We start from the raw sequence: 16,913 nt of genomic DNA on the forward strand, positions 1-16,913 counted from the left end.
TAATGAATAAGTGTTGAAGTGGTGCAGTTAATTTTTTTATGAAGACAATTTATCTAAAATTAAATAAGGCTTCCCTTTTGAGCAAACTTTATACCATAGTTTGCAAGGGATACGTCTAACCGATATTTAAAATGCAGACGTCAGCAAATTGTGGATTCGTCTGTGATCCCTAGTTCATCGAAATTCTGCCTTGTTTGCCATTCAAAAGTTGGCATTTTTGATTATCCAATATTTAAGGTGTGGGTCAAATGTTGAAATCACCCGAGATCTTTAATGCTCAGTTGCCATACAAAAGTTTTTTTTGATTATTTCTATCTGGCATTTTGGTATTTTTGATTGTTAAATAGCGATTGAATATCTGGCATATTTCTTTAGACAAAGAACATTAAACAACGTGGTATCCGTGACGACGAACTTGGAATCATTGATGAAGGCGTTGTTCACCCAGGGCGACGTCACGTTATCCAACCCAACAATTTCCGTGATAACCAGGTTGTCATGCCAACACAACGGCGAATTGGAAATGTCAGTAGTCAAGGTAACTATCAAGCTTTCTTTCCTTTCATCTCTCTTAAAAAATTCTTTTCAATTCCATTTAGTCTAAACGATTAAGGCTAGACTAGAGTCTACTTGTGGCTGAACAGATTTGCAATCCCTTATTCTCAAATAAAAACATTGCTTCATACTGTTTTTACCTATCAAAAACAACTAAAATCTGGCGGACTGTTTTACAGTCCGCCTAGGCAAAAGCATATTACCATATACTACCGGGCCACTTAATCGCGTCATTCAGTCTATAAAAAAAGCTTTAAGTGGACCCCGGGCTAGATTAAGGCCTGTTCATGCCTGTATGCTTAATCGATTAAGCAACGAATCAAAACGCACGTTGCAAAGGCCCTATAGTTACCCTATAGTTAACCCTATAGAATTCGATTTTAAGGGAAATTGGATTTTCATCGAACAAAGGAGCGTGTCGAATAGTAGGGCGTCGTTTATGAGAATTTCTTGACGATGACTTTCGATATATCGAATAATAGAGTGTATCGAATAGTAGAACGTCGAATTAGAGAGAGTCAACTGTAGAATCAATCGTAACGTCGCAACCAATTATTATGCAGATGAATCAGTTGCTTAATCCAGACTTTGCTTTCCCTGGTCAGGTACCCTTAAAGCCTACATACACTGCATAATATATTGGCAGGAAATGAAGATGAAGACCTTCACTAAGGAGGTCGAAATATTGTTTAAAATAAAATTTATGAAGAATGACCATTCGAACGTACATAAATGATTCAATACATTCTCAGCTGAAGTATGACAATTCAAGAATTGACAGGAAATATATTTACAATATATTGCTGAGTGCCGAATAATATATAGAAAAGGGGACATTGTCATTGTGTATTCGAAGTAGTCCTTTATTGATTCTATCATCTTTCTCCAAAGGAATGACAGCTATACAGCAACAGTTGATTGACAACATTGATAACAGTGGACGCGCCATGTTGGTTGTCATGGACGACCTCGTTGATGAAGAAGAAGAGGAAAACCCTTACGCTGAACTTGAACCAATCAGACAGGTATTCATCGTCACTTCTCAAGGTTTTTCATTGAGAAATCGATTTGAAAGACTTTTGAATGATTTGACTAATTAAAATCTGATTGTACAGTGCATTCTCTAACTAGCTGACACTATTGGGGAGTTAAAAATTTCAGCTGTTCATTTTTTAGATGATATCTTAGAAGGGATTGATAGAAAGGGTCTATAAGATAGGTTGTGTCCGCTATTTTCATACTGTCCGTCTTAAGAGCTTCTGTTAATTGGAGGTTTTACTGCAGCTTAAATTCTGCAAAAACATGTGTTTCAGGACGTTCTTTAATCTGACTTCACTGCCAGAAAGATTTCTGCACTTTACGCAGGAGTTTCTGAAAAAAATGAGGCTTTTTATGAACCGAGCTTAAAATGATTTTTTGAGACGTTTGTATGGTCGTTTTTTTTATACAATTTTTTATGTAGTTTTAACTTTTAAGCAGGATTCTTATGCGAAGAGATATTTCATACAGGTTAAACTAATTGTGGCCTCATTCTCATTCTTATTTTCTTCCAGGCACACTCGGATGACTTCCGTGTTGATAACACGTTAGCAGAGATTTCAGTTGCATTAACCTCGATTGCAAGTGCAACAGCTTCCCCTCCTGAAGAATTGGACTATGAAGCACTCAATGGTGGTATCAATCGAATGTAAGTTTCATTGATCGTTTGAAGTGAGGGAGGGAAAATTGTCAAGAAAATTTTTCATTTTTCGCAACTATTAAACACCATAATTTTAACGGAAATTTGATAAAAATGGAAAATAAAAATTATAGTCTGCAAAAAAGTGAGGGCGCTGTGGCTAAACCTTATTCCCAGCTGAAATTATTTCCCAAAACTCTTTGTAACTTTGCCTACTTGGTGCAATAACACTGCATGACCAGTCCCCATTACAATTGTAAAACCCATAATGGTGCCCCACTTTTAATTTTAGGTGATCCAGGTTAAATAAAAATCCATCGGTTTTAAGTGTGTATTCTACAATCATGGTCAAATATATAGAGAGTTTTGTGTATTTTGATGTTTTTTAGAATTTAGAGTTCGGCCGAGAATCGCGATTTTGTGGGGTTCAGGGCTTCTATATTCCTAGCCTTATTGGAACAATTTTGAGCTTGAATCCTGAGATCATGTTAAAACTCAGAGTTAAAATTCTACGAAGTAGATTACTAGAGCACTTAAAAAATCATTTGTGGTGTTTAAAATTTCCCAGGGAAATCCCCTTTCTATCAAATGTTTTGTCCAAGATTGTATCATACTCCAATGCGGAAAACATTACAGCAACGTAGTTGGGTTATCCCTTGAGAGTGGTTTCCACGCGTAGCAAAAAAAAAAGGACTATTAAAGCAAATGGACTCTAAGTCAGTCCGACCACTCTTTTACCTATGTAATCCTATGATTACCAACTTTTTCCTCCCTAGAACTTCAAATATGACAAACTTGGCAAGACACTTGAAGTACAACGCAAAACCAAATACTCCAGAAGATGAAGGCAAAGGCTTGTTGGATGCTGCAAAGAACTTATCCGATTCATTCAAATTCTTATTATCAAGGCTAGATCCTCAAAAACAAATGGTGAGACTGTTTGTTACCATGGTTTGACACGTGGCCTTCCCCTCTTTGTTCTAAGTATTGTTTTAAGATTCCATGCTCGGGCTTAAATATTCTTTTTAAATGGCTTAGCTTATTATTGGCTTTGCTAATTAGTTGAGGATAAAAATTTGTTAGCAAAAGAAACTTTATAGTAATCAACAATAAATTCGTCGGCGAAAATTAATCGTCCGCAAAAAAATAATTTGGTGAATGATTCTTCGGCTATAAGAATTCGTCGGTAGAAATTTCGTCGCCAAGTAATTTTTCGTCACTCTTTTTACGACGAATTTTCTACCGGCAAGGTATCTTTTAGAACATGTCAATGATGATATCGTTAGAAAATTTTTCTCTCATTTACAAACTTATTCTTAAATTGAATCATTCATGCTGAGGAGTGGGGCCTAAAGGTTCCCAGAATGTTATAATAAGCTAAATGAAGGATGAATAAAGCAAAAGAATATACGATATCGGCTTTCCGAATTCTCCCCGAATGATTACCCATGATGCATTGCGCAAAAAAATTCACGGACAATATTGACTTACTGAATTTTTTTGCGCAATGCATCATGGGTAATCATTCGGGGAGAATTTCGTTAAGCCGATATCGTCTATTAACTAATTAAAGAAAAGAAGAATCCAACAGAATTTCCGGTGCTTCATTAAATATGACAAAAGAATTTGTTTGAATTTTAGTAAATTTTACAAATTTTAACATTACAAATAATGCATTCAGATATATCTTGATCGGTGAAAAAGAATGCGGCTATTATAATTTGGCTTTTCCCAACATGTTTCGGGCTGGGTCCCTTACTTAAACAAATTAATGGAATTGAGAGATATTTAACACAAAATATTTTAAATCTAAGCAAAAATAAAGCAATTTGACTGTTCACGTGATAATCCTTACAATTTAATGTTATCATTGAAACTGAAGACTGAACGAAACGTCGTTGGACTTTGATCGAAGAATTTTGCGATTGCAGAATCGCACATTTGACTTTGATGTCTGTTCAAAATTCTTCCTGTTTCAAGATCGTACAGGAACCAATCTTCGAAGCGATTTCGAAACATGATGGATAAATACAAATTGATTTCATTCAACGGGAAATTGAATTTACGATCTGGATCAAGAAATGCCATGATAGCTGAATCTTTCTTCAATTTTGCAACATCCATATCGACTTGTCGTTTTAACTTTTGACATTTTTTGATACATTCTCTTTGCTGGTCTACCCAATCTGTGTGACACGCACCAAATACAAATTGAATCCAATTGATAAAATGCAGATAATGGATGGTATCATCTACTGAGCAAGCTTTGGCGAATTTGATAAACTCCTTTGGCTCCATGTAATCTGGAATGTTGGACCAATCGATGCCATAAGGATTGAGATTTCTGATGCGTGATGCAAATTGTAGATCTGTTGCGTCAATGTACTTACTCTCCAAGTGGCACTCGATGTTTCCGATTTTGATAAGAGCTCTGAATCCTGTGATGATTTTTTCTGTGATCGAAATGATGAATTCGTACATTGTACGGTGCGGTTTTCTCTCTTCCTCAAAGCCTGTTGCTAGGAGGTCAATACCTTTAAAGAATAGCTCCTCAGACATCTTTCTGTTTTTACCTTCTTGGTAAAACATGGTGGGGTTTCCACAAATGACTTTTGAATCATCAACAAATATGATACCTGTCAGCAAATATCGAGAAAACAAGACCCTATCCTCGCTCAACTTCATGCTCCAAATGTCTTCAAAAAGACCATCCCTGGGTTTGATGTCTCTTGAGAAAATGGATTTCGCATCATTCAAAGAAACTTTATTTCCAAGCCATTTTCGGATTATGTCAGCATCACCAGACTGGAGTTGATATTTGTCTGGATTCTTCAAAGCATCTTGAGATACTAAACGGAACGCCTTCTCAGTTTCCCTGCTCCAACATGATGAAAACCAGATTTGTAGTAAACTTGAAGTACTGATTTCATCTTCCTTGAAATACTTCATAATACCATAGATCATTTTGCTTCTCAAAGTCGTAAATTGGTTTGAATCATAACCATAGAAAGTCAATCTCTCCTGTAAAGTATCTTTGTATTTACCCCAGGCTAATTGGAACAGATCAACAAATCCGAACCCAACATAGGTCCGACCAAACTGATACTCCTGATTGGCTATGCTGGTGTTTCGCATTGTCTGATAGCGAAACATATCATATCTTGGTTGGATACGCCTCTCATAAATATCGCCCATCTTCCGCCCTGGTGTTTGTATAAAGTTCAAGACGTGTTTTGGATCCATGATACCGATATTAGGGCCCCATCTTTTAAGAAAACATTCGTAGCCTGCAAAGTCAATATGTTCGAGGGAAGCCATATTTGTTTTATTTTGTTTCTCTTCTAGCCTAGTCCACCGGTAACTTATTTCTCTTTCTCGGAGTACGCCAATGTGAGCTGTTTCGTACGGGTATACGCGTCCGTACTCGGCTGAGATTGACATCGAGTCTTCAAGTGACATGCCTAACATTCCATGGCTGAAAATAAAAACATTAGATTAAGCAGGTACCATTTGTGTGTTAGTTGGATTTCAAAAGCAAAAAGGACATTGTTACATTGCGAGAAAAGGGTTTAGTTAACGCTCTGAAATTCTAAAATCAAACTTTTAGTTCAGTTTCACATTACATATACTTACAAATTACTCTGTAATATATCCATTAATCCTTGTCCATATGATTCCTCATAACTAGATGGAAAGCTCTGTCGCTGTTGTCGCTGTTGTTGTTGTTGTTGTCGTTGTTGTCGTTGTTGTTGTTGTTGTTGTTGTCGTTGTTGTTGTAGCTTTTCTTCGTTCTGTTTGGCCTTCAATTTACACGCTCTCTTGTGTTGTCTCCAATCTGCTTTTTGACATTGCGAGGAACAGTAGTAAATGGATTTACATTGGCTGCAACGCTGACTACCAGGGTTTTCACAACGAGCACACGTGACCATAATTATTGAACTTTTCTCTAAATATAAAGTGAAAAAGTAAATCAAGATGCTAACTTTCATTGTTCCCAGCTGTCACACAAATATCGACGCTCATTCTTACGACACATCGAAAAACGTCAGATGAACGTTGAAACATGAAATGTTCTGGACGTTAGAGTCGAATCAAACAAAACTAAGCTGGCAAGATTTTTATGACACAGTAATTACCTTTTTATATCATGAATAGATAATTACTGTGTCATAAAAATCTGCTCTCCTACACAAATTTTGCGCCCCTCCTGTCTGCACTACTAGAATTTAGTACGAACGATAGATGATTTCTTTCGAACCAAATCTTACTATAATATGCTTTTCTTGAAATATAATAATGATAAACACTTCTTCATCTTTTTATATCGATAACTTTTTCTGTTAATTCACGTTAGAAACCTGTTTATTCAATTTCCAAGAAATTGATCTAAAAATATCATAACACTTTATAAACCATAGTTTGCTGTCTGTTGCTATGTTTGTGCTTGTTTGAACTCGATTTCAACAGTTATAGGAACACTGGTATTCTATAAGAAAAAGAATGTTACTTACATTTATAGTCTTTGGATGAAGGCTTTTGAATCATGAATACATGAAAAGGTCTTCTACTAGATTCCTGGTAGGGGGTACTAATATGGTCCGACCCACGGCATGTGCCGCCCTTAAGGGCAGATTTTTCGAGACCCTCGAAATGCACTGTAAAGGTGTATTTTTAATAAAGTGCACTTCAAGACTGCACTACTATCTTTGCTGTTATAACTCGCATCGGTTATGATTTGTTTTGCACAATGTATCGACATCGCAGGGTCATTTTTGGGTGGCTTCAGAAAAATAAAATATGCAATCAAACTACACTGTAAAGGTACCTTTTCACTGCTCATGGGTTGCACTGTATGCCGTCGTTTAGATATCGAGTGTCCCCCACCGGGCCTAGATTGTATGAGCTAAGTTAGTATCAACTTTTTTTATCCGTATAACACTCTTTGCCCAAGATTATGATGACCTTTCTGAAAGTTTTTCCTATATTGCTCAACACTGCACTTATTTCTTAAGAAGCCTTTCAAAATACCTTTTACTTTGTTGATCAGTTTCAAGTCATGTTCTTTCTTGTATAGAAAGGTCTTTTTATGTTCTATTTGAAAGTAGCTTAGTAACGATGTGATTTAATGTGCATTTATAAAGCTAGAAACGCAGCTTCGCATCTGTGACTAAGCTCTAAGATAGCTTGATAACTAAGCTTGAGATAGATAGCTCTATATGTGAAAAGGGACATCTATTATGCGTAGGCTGACATCCGGCATATACATGCATTTTTATAAGAACAATCTTATGAGAACACGAGGCTGAAAATTGGCCAAGACCTAAGAACAAAGTAAGAGCGACTCTGAGCCTCAGATTTTAGAAATTACTAAGAAAGTACTGATTTCAACAGATTTTAAACCCATTTTAAGTTTTTAAGCAAAGATACTAAGCTTATTAAGAACATTGTAAGAACATTTAAGACTGAAAATTTCAAAAAATTAAGAACAGCCAAGCCTGAGTTAGCTGGTTATTATAAATGTGTGTTCTTTCGTGTAATTCCTTCCTTTTTTAGAAACAAGTCGCAAGTGCAATCAAATTTCTCGAACTAAAAAAGAAAAAAAAGAAAATCTACGCCTGCCTAAGTCATCCTTGGTTCTTCATGAAAATTATTTTTTCTTTTATAAGGGACTCTAACGCCCTGTTTGACCAGGGCTAATACTATCCTTACAGAAAGAATTCCACTGTTTTGCTCAGAATAATGAATAGTGACCCTGAATATGAATAACCCAATTTTTACCTAGAAAACATGGTTTCATTCCCCCTCCATCAAACTCGGGGGGATTTAGAATTTTGCCAAATTTATGATATACAAGTATTTTTTTATTATTCAAATGTTGGGGGACTAAGGCTGATGGGGGAGTGATTTATGATGGGGGAGTGATTTATGATGGGGGGTTAATTTTTGTGGTATTTTCAACCATTGTTAAATATTTTGATATATTTGAAGATGCAACCGAAAGTAGTAAGAATTTGTTTTATTCTACACTGAAAAAGCAAATGAAAGTCGAAAAATGTCGGAAAGTCATATGTTTAGGAGACTTTAATGCAACCACCTCTGCGGCATGGTATAATTCCTCACTGAGAGAAAACGTAGTAATTGATAATCTCGAAGTTAACGACAACGGTCAAAGATTTCACACCTTCTTCAACGAAACAAATCAATCAGTACTTAATACATGGTTTACCCACAAGAAATGTAGAAGGGTAACCTGGCACTCACCAGACGGAAAAACTCAAAAAGTATACGATTTTATTTTATCGTGTAGCTGGATTAGACAGTATGTTAAAAACTGCAGAGTTTACAACAGCTTCGACTTCGACAGCGACCATCGACTCGTAACAGCCATAATCAAAACCCCGACTTCTAAAGCTGCTCGATTCATCAATAGAAAGAAAATAAAGCAACCCCTCAAACACAATCTATCAGCCCTGAAAGATCAAACAATTGCAACAAACTTTAAAACTATGGTAATTAATAGGTTGAATTCTTTAGTCTTGGAAGTAGACAACAACACCCTCAACAACAGCCTTCTGAAAGCAATAAACGATGCTGCAACCGAAACCCTCCCAAAGAAAGTGAACAATGTCTCACGTCAACCCTGGCATAATGATGATAAATTGAATGAACTGTTTAACCTCAGAGATAAACTTGTTACTGAGAATGCAAATATAAATTCTATCAAAGCTGTACGAAAGAAAATTCGTTATCGTGCCAAACACCTCAAGAATGTTTACCTTAAACAAGAAGCAGACCAGATCAACCAACTGGCCATTAACAGAGAAATCGAAAAACTTTTTCAAAGAGCCCAAAATCAAAATAGTACTCTTAAACCAGTCCCGAGTTCATGTGATCCAAATAAACTTCTTGAACATTTCAAATCTCATTTTAACCCACCGCAACGACCAGATGAAACAATGCCAAACGAATTGCGCAATGATCATGATAATCTCCCTCGTTTTATTCAAGAACTTCGTCAAATATCAGTAAACACAGATATTGAAGACAGCCCACCCACTATTGAAGAAATCCAAAAACAAATCGCCAGCTTAAAAAACAATAAGGCTAATAATGACGTAGATCCTGAACTTCTAAAACTATGCGATGATCCCGTCTTATCACAAATAATCCACCATATTACAACAAACCTATGGATGAATAATGATATCCCAGAAGCTTGGAGCAACTCGCGCCTTAAAACTCTTTGGAAAAATAAAGGTTCCAAACAAGACCCCTCAAAATATAGAGGGATCAGCATAGGGTCAACAATATGCAAACTTGTGACTAACATTATCTTAAATCGCCTGCAACCATGGTATGAAGCTCAACTTAGTGATGAGCAAAACGGTTTCAGGAAAGATAGAGGGACGACGGACGGCATTTTTGAACTGAAACGTGTACAGCAAATCACTAACCGAAAGAAGCAGCCCCTCTTCCTACTGTTTGTAGATTTATCTGCAGCATTTGATCACATTCCGAGACATTGGTTATTCGAATCAATCAAAATGCGATTTCCCGATAACAATCTACCACCACTGTTCACCATACTCGAACAACTCTACAAACAGACAACTCTCACTTTCCAGGAATCAAATACCTTTCAAACTACATCAGGAGTCCGCCAAGGAGGACCAGAGAGCCCGTTCCTCTTTAATCTCTACATCGATTTTGTCATGCGTGTCTTTATGAGTGAAGCCAATGCAGAAAGTATCAACTTCTATAAACATTTATACCGTTTGAATCCAAGAAGTATCTCTAGAACAAATAGAATATCTATGAGAGAGAACAATTTACGCAATTGGGGGACATCGACATTACCGTGGTGCGGATACGCGGACGATCTCATCCTTTTTCTCATCAGTCAACTAGATTTGCAAAGCTCTATCAACTTTCTAGATCAAACGTTTACTCGATTTGGACTATCAATAAACGCTTTGAAAACCGAATCTATGATACTTAACTGTACCGAACAGGATTACCCAAAATCCATCATCAAATTGAGGAACATTGATATCAAAAACGTCAAAACGTTCAAATATCTCGGAGCTTTCATTCACTTTGAGGAACCGAATACCGGTGACATCGAGATTAATTACCGTATTCAACAGGCGACTAACAAATTCGCAGAAATGACCAACCTTCTTCAAAATTTCAATGTCCATTTGAAAAACTCGTATCATCTTCTTAAATAGTTATGTACGTAGTCGCTTAATCTACTCATGCCAAAATTGGAATTTATATTCAAGCCAACTTGAGCGACTAAACGTCACATATCGTCGATTCCTACGTCGAATGATCAGAGGTGGTTTTCGTTTCGTAAATGAGTCTAACAACGATTCCCGTTATCAGGTAACCAACAAAAGACTCCATGAAATATGTGGTACATCAGATTTGTCCAATTTCATTGGAAAACAGCAGCTGGAATATGCTAAACATGTTATTCGTATGACCCACGAGCGTTCCATTAAACTGTTGATGTTCAACGATGATAAGTATACGAAACGTGGAAGACCATTTAAAACTTTGCTAGATCAAGTAACTGATCAAAACTCCCTTACAAAAGATGGTCTCTGCAACAGTGCTATGTTGAGAAAATGATTTTCTAATATATTTTTTCTAGTTGTTCTTGCTGATATGATGATCGGTGGGAAGTATCTTGCAATCCAGATCAGCTGATCTGGATTTCTCGATGCTTCCCACCCCTATAGTACTAGTCATAGTATTTTGGTAAAATTTATATATATATATATATATATATAGGTTTATTCTACTTTTGGTTCACATATGTAAAAAGCAAGATTCCGCTATGTAACTACGAGTAAAATTATTATATGCCGATTCTTGCATATTATTCAGAAGAAAATAAGGGCAAAAAATTACAAAGACCCATGATGGGTCCCCAAGTTTTATTTTTTGGTCTTTGAGGGGCTAAGGCGGATGGGGGAGTTTAACCTTTTGATGGGGGTATTTAAAAAGCTGGATGAAACATGGAAAGGAAGCTCAAAATACTTGATTAACAGGAACAGGAATTTCCCGAGTTAAAAGATGTTTGACCTGCGTAAGCCCTTCCCCCGGAACCCCCTTACTGATGTTTTTGATAGGATTACTTTTTGCTTTGCGAGCCACTTTTCTGCTTCAAAACAACAAATGATTTGTGGAAGGTGTAGATTTAATACAGTGAAATTCAAGGGTATTTTCACACCGGGGACGAAATTTTTTGCTTCATTTTCCAGTGGAGCTGAAATCAGTAATATATTGGCACTTTTGGCTAATTTACCATTTTTGGAAAATTGAAGTTCGAGCGAGAATGTCAATTTCAGGCCTTCAACGATCGATTATTTCGATCTGGGAGGGATTTATTGGTTACTAGGCTATATTTCAAGCCCTACTGGACCATTTTTGAACTTTTGGATCCTCAGATCCTAAGGTCCTAAGTCTAACGTTAAAACTCTACCCTTCGAACCTACTTTAGAGCACTTACAAATCGATTGTGGTTTCAAAACACCCCGGTGAATTTCCCTTTTGTGCCAAGTATTTTGTCACTGATTGTGGGGTCTCAGCGGGTCTGTGGTGTCTTAAAAGACCAGATGTGATTTTTTTTCTCTCCAAAGTATGTGATATTGGATATAGCTGGGAGACCCGTCTACTCTGTTCGTGTGGTTTCGAAGTATAGCATTTAGTTAAAACGAATAATAATGTAGAAATCTTGATAGAAATAACAGAGTAGCCGGGTATTTTTGTAGATGCCAAATCTTTCCGCAGAATTCTATTGGCTGTTAAACAATTGTTGAAACCACGTGATATTATTGTTTTGATTGGAAGTGCGTGAATCTGATTGGCTAACCTTATTAACGGCTTTTTTGGCACGGAATTCAAACCAAATGTAAACAAATTCAAACTGGATCATGAATACCATACTCTCAATGAGTAGCTTTTGATGGGATTCTTGCTTATGTGTTGTAAGTTTGAATAGAGAGTATGGATCTCCAGACTATATTGGATACCGTTGGAAAAATTCAGTTTCTGAAAAACATTACGACAACCAAATATCTGAAAATGAAGCCAACAAAAGTTACAGGGGAGGTTGTCTGAAATATGACGTACTAGCTGATGTCGGAAATGTTTTCTGAAACACCAAAACAATGTTTTAAGTGAACTTTGAAAAATGATAAACAAACTCAGACTATACTAAAAATAAACTTTTCTAAATAGCGATAGCGATAGCCATGGTTACGTAGACTTCAAATAAAATTCAACTCTTTAGAATTCCACCCTGAATAACCTTTCCTTCAATGCTTAAAGACACCTTTCTGAATACCACTCAATTATTTAAGAGTTCTTCGAAAATATAAATACACGAAGCAATTAATTAAACATTTAAATATCTCATTGGTTTATATTTTCATGTAGTATTCTTCGCCTATCAAATTAAATTTTTTCGAGTGAACAAATTCGTTAAATTTCTTTAAAATAAGATTCTAATCCTTGATATAAGAATAGAGATTATAATGGGAAAGTGCAATGTCTGTGACCAGCCAGATTCAAAGAGATGCAGTCAATGTCAAACAGTATATTACTGTTCTAAAGAATGTCAGGTTTCTGATTGGAAAAACCACAAGAAACGATGCAAAGAAATCAGCAAAGAGAAAAAGGCTACCCAAGAAGCGACGAACAGCTCTTTTGAGTGAGTAGTGAATTTCATTTTATCTGGTAAGCAAAGGGCTTTGATGGCCTAGAAATATTAAGAACAATTTAAGAACATTTTAAGACTTTGTGGACTCTATAAAACACTCAATTTCTTAACCCTTAGACGTTAAAGAGATCGTAAATGGTGTTTAAAATTTTCACTTTTTAATAAATTTGTAGCCTAGCATGCTAGACGACTAATTCAATTCAGAAATATTAAAAAAGACGCAAAAAATAATGGAACAGACAAATGGTAGTTTTAATATCCCGTAACAAATTATAAGTTTTTTCCATCTAAAAAACAGACCCAGCCGTAATATCATTTATTTTCTCCTATCCGAACCCTAAACCAAATAATAATTTATTTTGATTTATTTTCTCTCATTTATAGACAGCAGATTTTATCATTTTTGACCACGAAACCTTCCAGCAATTTCAAAATATCAGAGGAATATAAAAGACGCTATTCTATTGATCGAGATGATTATTCTGCACTCAAGACAAAGGAAAACGTTGCATCTTTTTTGTTATTTAATATCAAAAGCGGAAAACCCAGCATGCAATGCGCAGAAAGTTGTGATTTCACTAGTCGTGAAAATTTCCTGAAAAGGTGGGGACCAAACATAGCAGATGGAGAGCGTTTGAGTAATTTTCTTGAAGACCCTCGAAGGAGATTCGGAGATATTTACGAGCGCCTTGTTCGCCCCATCTATGCGACCAATTTATTTCAAACAATGCGAAATTCAACCATAACCAATCGAACTTATGAATTCGGGCAGACTTATGTCTCTTTTGGTTTTGTTGACTTATTCCAATTAGCTTGGGGTAAATACAAAGATACTTTACAGGAGAGATTGACTTTCTATGGTTATGATTCAAACCAATTTACGACTTTGAGAAGCAAAATGATCTATGGTATTATGAAGTATTTCAAGGAAGATGAAATCAGTACTTCAAGTTTGCTACAAATCTGGTTTTCATCATGTTGGAGCAGGGAAACAGAGGAGGCGTTCCGTTTAGTATCCCAGGATGCTTTGAAGAATCCAGACAAATATCAACTCCAGTCTGGTGATGCTGGCATAATCCGAGAATGGCTGGGATATAAAATCTCTTTGGATGATGCAAAATCCATTTTCTCTAGAGAAATCAAACCAATCAAAATAGAATTTGAAGCTATTTGGAGTATGAAACTCGAGGAAGATCGAGTTAAATTTTTGAGGTACCTTTACACGGGCATTATCTTTGTGGATGAGTCTAAAAGTTCAACTGGCAATCCAACAATGTTTTATGAAAACCCAGGTAAAAAAAGGGTGACCGAGGAAAATTTTTTCAAAAGCATCAATCTTTTGGCATCACAGTTTGAAGTTGGGCGATCAAATCATAAGACAATGTATGAATTGATTATTTCTTGCACTCGGGATGTCATGACAGGATTCAGAGCATTGATCAATAGTGGCAACATCCAATGCTATTTGGAAACTAAATTTATCAACCCTACAGATCTATCTTTCGCGCAGCGAATCAAATTGCTTTCACCTCTTGGAATTAACTGGTCAAATATTCCAGATTACTTGGAGCCAAAGGAGTTTATCAAATTCGCCAAAGCTTGCTCAGTAGATGATACCATCCATTATCTACATTTTATGAATTGGGATGTATTTGTGCTTGGTGCGTGTCACGTTGACTGGATGTTCAAGCAAGAAGAATGCATTAGAAAATGCAAAAATCTAAAAAAGGAAATCGACGAAAACAAAAAAAAAACTATGAAGACAAATTTTGCATTTTCGCCATTTATTGATTCAGCGAAAGAAGTTTTCGGCCCGTTAAATGAAATTAACGTGTATTTGGCTGTTATGTTTCGAAATCGGTTTGAAGATTTTTGTCTACGAGACGCCGAAACAGGAATGATTTTAAACAGACACCAAAGCCAAATGTGTGATGTACTCCTGTCCAAATTCTTTTACCAGACCCCGCCTACTTTTCATTCAGTCTTTTCATTTAACAACAGTATTGATCTCAAATAGAGATACAGTGAATGGTGGTGCTGTATCGTTTGAATTTAAAATTTCAAAGAAAGATTCTGGATGTTGTTGTTGGTCCAAAATAAAATATTTCACACAAAAATAAATAAGCACTTGAGTGTTGTGACCAGGTTCTGCATCACCAAGAGTTCTTCCAGTTTTGACCCCTATTCAACGATTTTATTGAATTGATAGAACTCCCCCCCCTGCGCCGGGGGTGTGTTGAGTTACACATTTTTTATAAGCAACCAGGTTGCTATAGGGCTCGAGCCCTGAAATCATGAAGATTTTTCTCATTTATCTCGTGAAGTAAAAACTTTTTAGATAATCTAAGCATGACAAACAATAGCCCTTGACCTGATAAGCATAAATATAATATCAGGGGTGGTCAAAGCAAATTTTGCTAAAGAAAATGAGCTAAATTGCTAAGCAACCCCAGCCCTGACCCTGGATGCTATTCATTTGTGATCTCTCGAAAACGTACTAGGGACTACATAAACTCTAGCCCTACAAATTTGAAAATATTCCACTGTGTATGTAAATAGTATTGACAATATCTTCCGTAGTTTAAGAAATTTGATAAAATAAATTTGCACCCATTTTGTGGAAAGAAAACGCTTTCCTTATTTTAATTTATCTTATTGCACGTGTATATATTGCATATCATTGAAAATGGAATAAAAATGTAAAGATTTCACTTTTTCACTTTACGTTAGTAAATCTAATCTTTTCTTTACTTGAGAAAATGTTATACTTGATATCAGAGAACACTATTCACTACCCGCATAGATAGACTTTATCGTCCACTACCCGCATCGAATTCGACCATTTTACTGCGATTGACTTCGAAAGTGAATGCCAACCCACGCAATTTTAGAGAAATTAGGTATAACTACTGCTGATATGATAATGTGAGTAAATGTCCCTAAGCATGTAGTACCGCAAATATTGCCACATATTCGGCCCTGCGTAGCTCTGCTGACGAGACTTTTAGACAGATTTTCGATTATTTTCATGGGGTCTACGGATGGGCTATCTAAGAACTGACCGGAACATTGGACGGAGCGAGGATGGTTTGTAATGCTAAAGTTGTTGACAACTCTGTCATAAATCCTTTAAATCTTAAAATTTAACCCTTTTCAACATTTTTTTCATTAGACATACGAGGAGGCTTTCGATGCAATGAATTTGATGGCTGATGCAAGTGTCTCTATTGAATCTGTTCTGAAGAAGAAATCACCTGACGCCATCTTAAGAGGTCTTGTTAAAGGTAACACGTTTTGTATTACCTTATCGGGGAAAACTTCGTCGGGGAAAACTTCGTCGGGGAAAAGTGACGAAATTTTGGCCAAGTGACGAATATGTTTCCCCGACGAAAATTTTCCCCGGCCTTAATGCGTTTACCAACTACCAGCAAGTGACGAATATTTTTCCCCGACGAAAATTTTCCCCGACGAAAATTTTCTCCGACGAAGTTTTCCCCGATAAGGTATGCTTGGATTTGTAAAAGTACAGTAGAGTCTTCATAACTCGTCATCCCGGGGGGGGGGCACTCAAGGTAAACGACCTATAGTATGTGCGGTCTCTAAGGGTCCTTTTTTCAAGCTTCCTAAAATGCAGTGTAATGGTCGAAATGAGTAAAGATGGGAAAGATTGCACTCTAAGGGTGTGAAATTGGGAAAATCTGACCTTATTTTGTCAAAGGGTCGATTTTGCACCGTAAGGGTCGATTACATCCAAATTTACTCAAATTTTGCTGAATTTTCTCTGTACTGTAAGGGTCCGATTTTCAATGCCTAATTTTGGGCTGTTTTTTAATCGAGTATCCCCCCCCAGACTCGTAACCCACAAGGAACACATTTGCTCGGGTTACGGAAATTTCGAGATATGGAGTAAGGTTTATAAGTCATTTTTAACTTAAAGGACTAGAAACC

At 36.4% G+C, this 16,913-nt stretch overlaps 3 protein-coding genes across 4 annotated transcripts in view; 2 read left to right on the forward strand and 1 right to left on the reverse strand.

Moving 5' to 3' along the window:
* Positions 1 to 16,913, forward strand: part of LOC136803299 (talin-1-like) — an 85,457-nt gene that overhangs the window by 27,685 nt on the left and 40,859 nt on the right. For both annotated transcript variants that reach the window (XM_067060018.1, XM_067060019.1), the window contains exons 17-21: positions 376 to 538; positions 1,447 to 1,580; positions 2,109 to 2,242; positions 3,010 to 3,163; positions 16,138 to 16,249. In XM_067060018.1, coding sequence (XP_066916119.1) covers positions 376 to 538; positions 1,447 to 1,580; positions 2,109 to 2,242; positions 3,010 to 3,163; positions 16,138 to 16,249 — 697 coding nt within the window. The remainder of the gene's footprint in view (positions 1 to 375; positions 539 to 1,446; positions 1,581 to 2,108; positions 2,243 to 3,009; positions 3,164 to 16,137; positions 16,250 to 16,913) is intronic.
* Positions 3,834 to 6,175, reverse strand: LOC136803309 (uncharacterized). The gene is made up of 2 exons (XM_067060033.1): positions 5,867 to 6,175; positions 3,834 to 5,708 (listed from the first exon to the last, which is right to left on the reverse strand). The coding sequence occupies exons 1-2, from the start codon at positions 6,160 to 6,162 to the stop codon at positions 4,085 to 4,087; spliced, it is 1,920 nt and encodes a 639-aa protein (XP_066916134.1). The 5' UTR covers positions 6,163 to 6,175; the 3' UTR covers positions 3,834 to 4,084.
* On the forward strand, positions 12,716 to 15,067 carry LOC136803310 (uncharacterized). The gene is made up of 2 exons (XM_067060034.1): positions 12,716 to 12,956; positions 13,350 to 15,067. The coding sequence occupies exons 1-2, from the start codon at positions 12,781 to 12,783 to the stop codon at positions 14,980 to 14,982; spliced, it is 1,809 nt and encodes a 602-aa protein (XP_066916135.1). The 5' UTR covers positions 12,716 to 12,780; the 3' UTR covers positions 14,983 to 15,067.

Source organism: Clytia hemisphaerica, unplaced genomic scaffold, assembly GCF_902728285.1.
Source record: "Clytia hemisphaerica strain Z4C2 unplaced genomic scaffold, Clytia hemisphaerica genome assembly, whole genome shotgun sequence".
NCBI classification, from domain to species: Eukaryota; Metazoa; Cnidaria; class Hydrozoa; order Leptothecata; family Clytiidae; genus Clytia; species Clytia hemisphaerica.

Coding starts and splice junctions, on each gene's coding strand:
- LOC136803310 (XM_067060034.1), top strand. CDS start 12,781: ATGGGAAAGTGCAATGTCTGTGACCAGCCAGATTCAAAGAGATGCAGT. Junction 12,957..13,349: donor GCGACGAACAGCTCTTTTGA/GTGAGTAGTGAA, acceptor TCTCATTTATAG/ACAGCAGATTTTATCATTTT.
- LOC136803309 (XM_067060033.1), bottom strand. CDS start 6,162: ATGGTCACGTGTGCTCGTTGTGAAAACCCTGGTAGTCAGCGTTGCAGC. Junction 5,709..5,866: donor GATATATTACAGAGTAATTT/GTAAGTATATGT, acceptor TTTTATTTTCAG/CCATGGAATGTTAGGCATGT.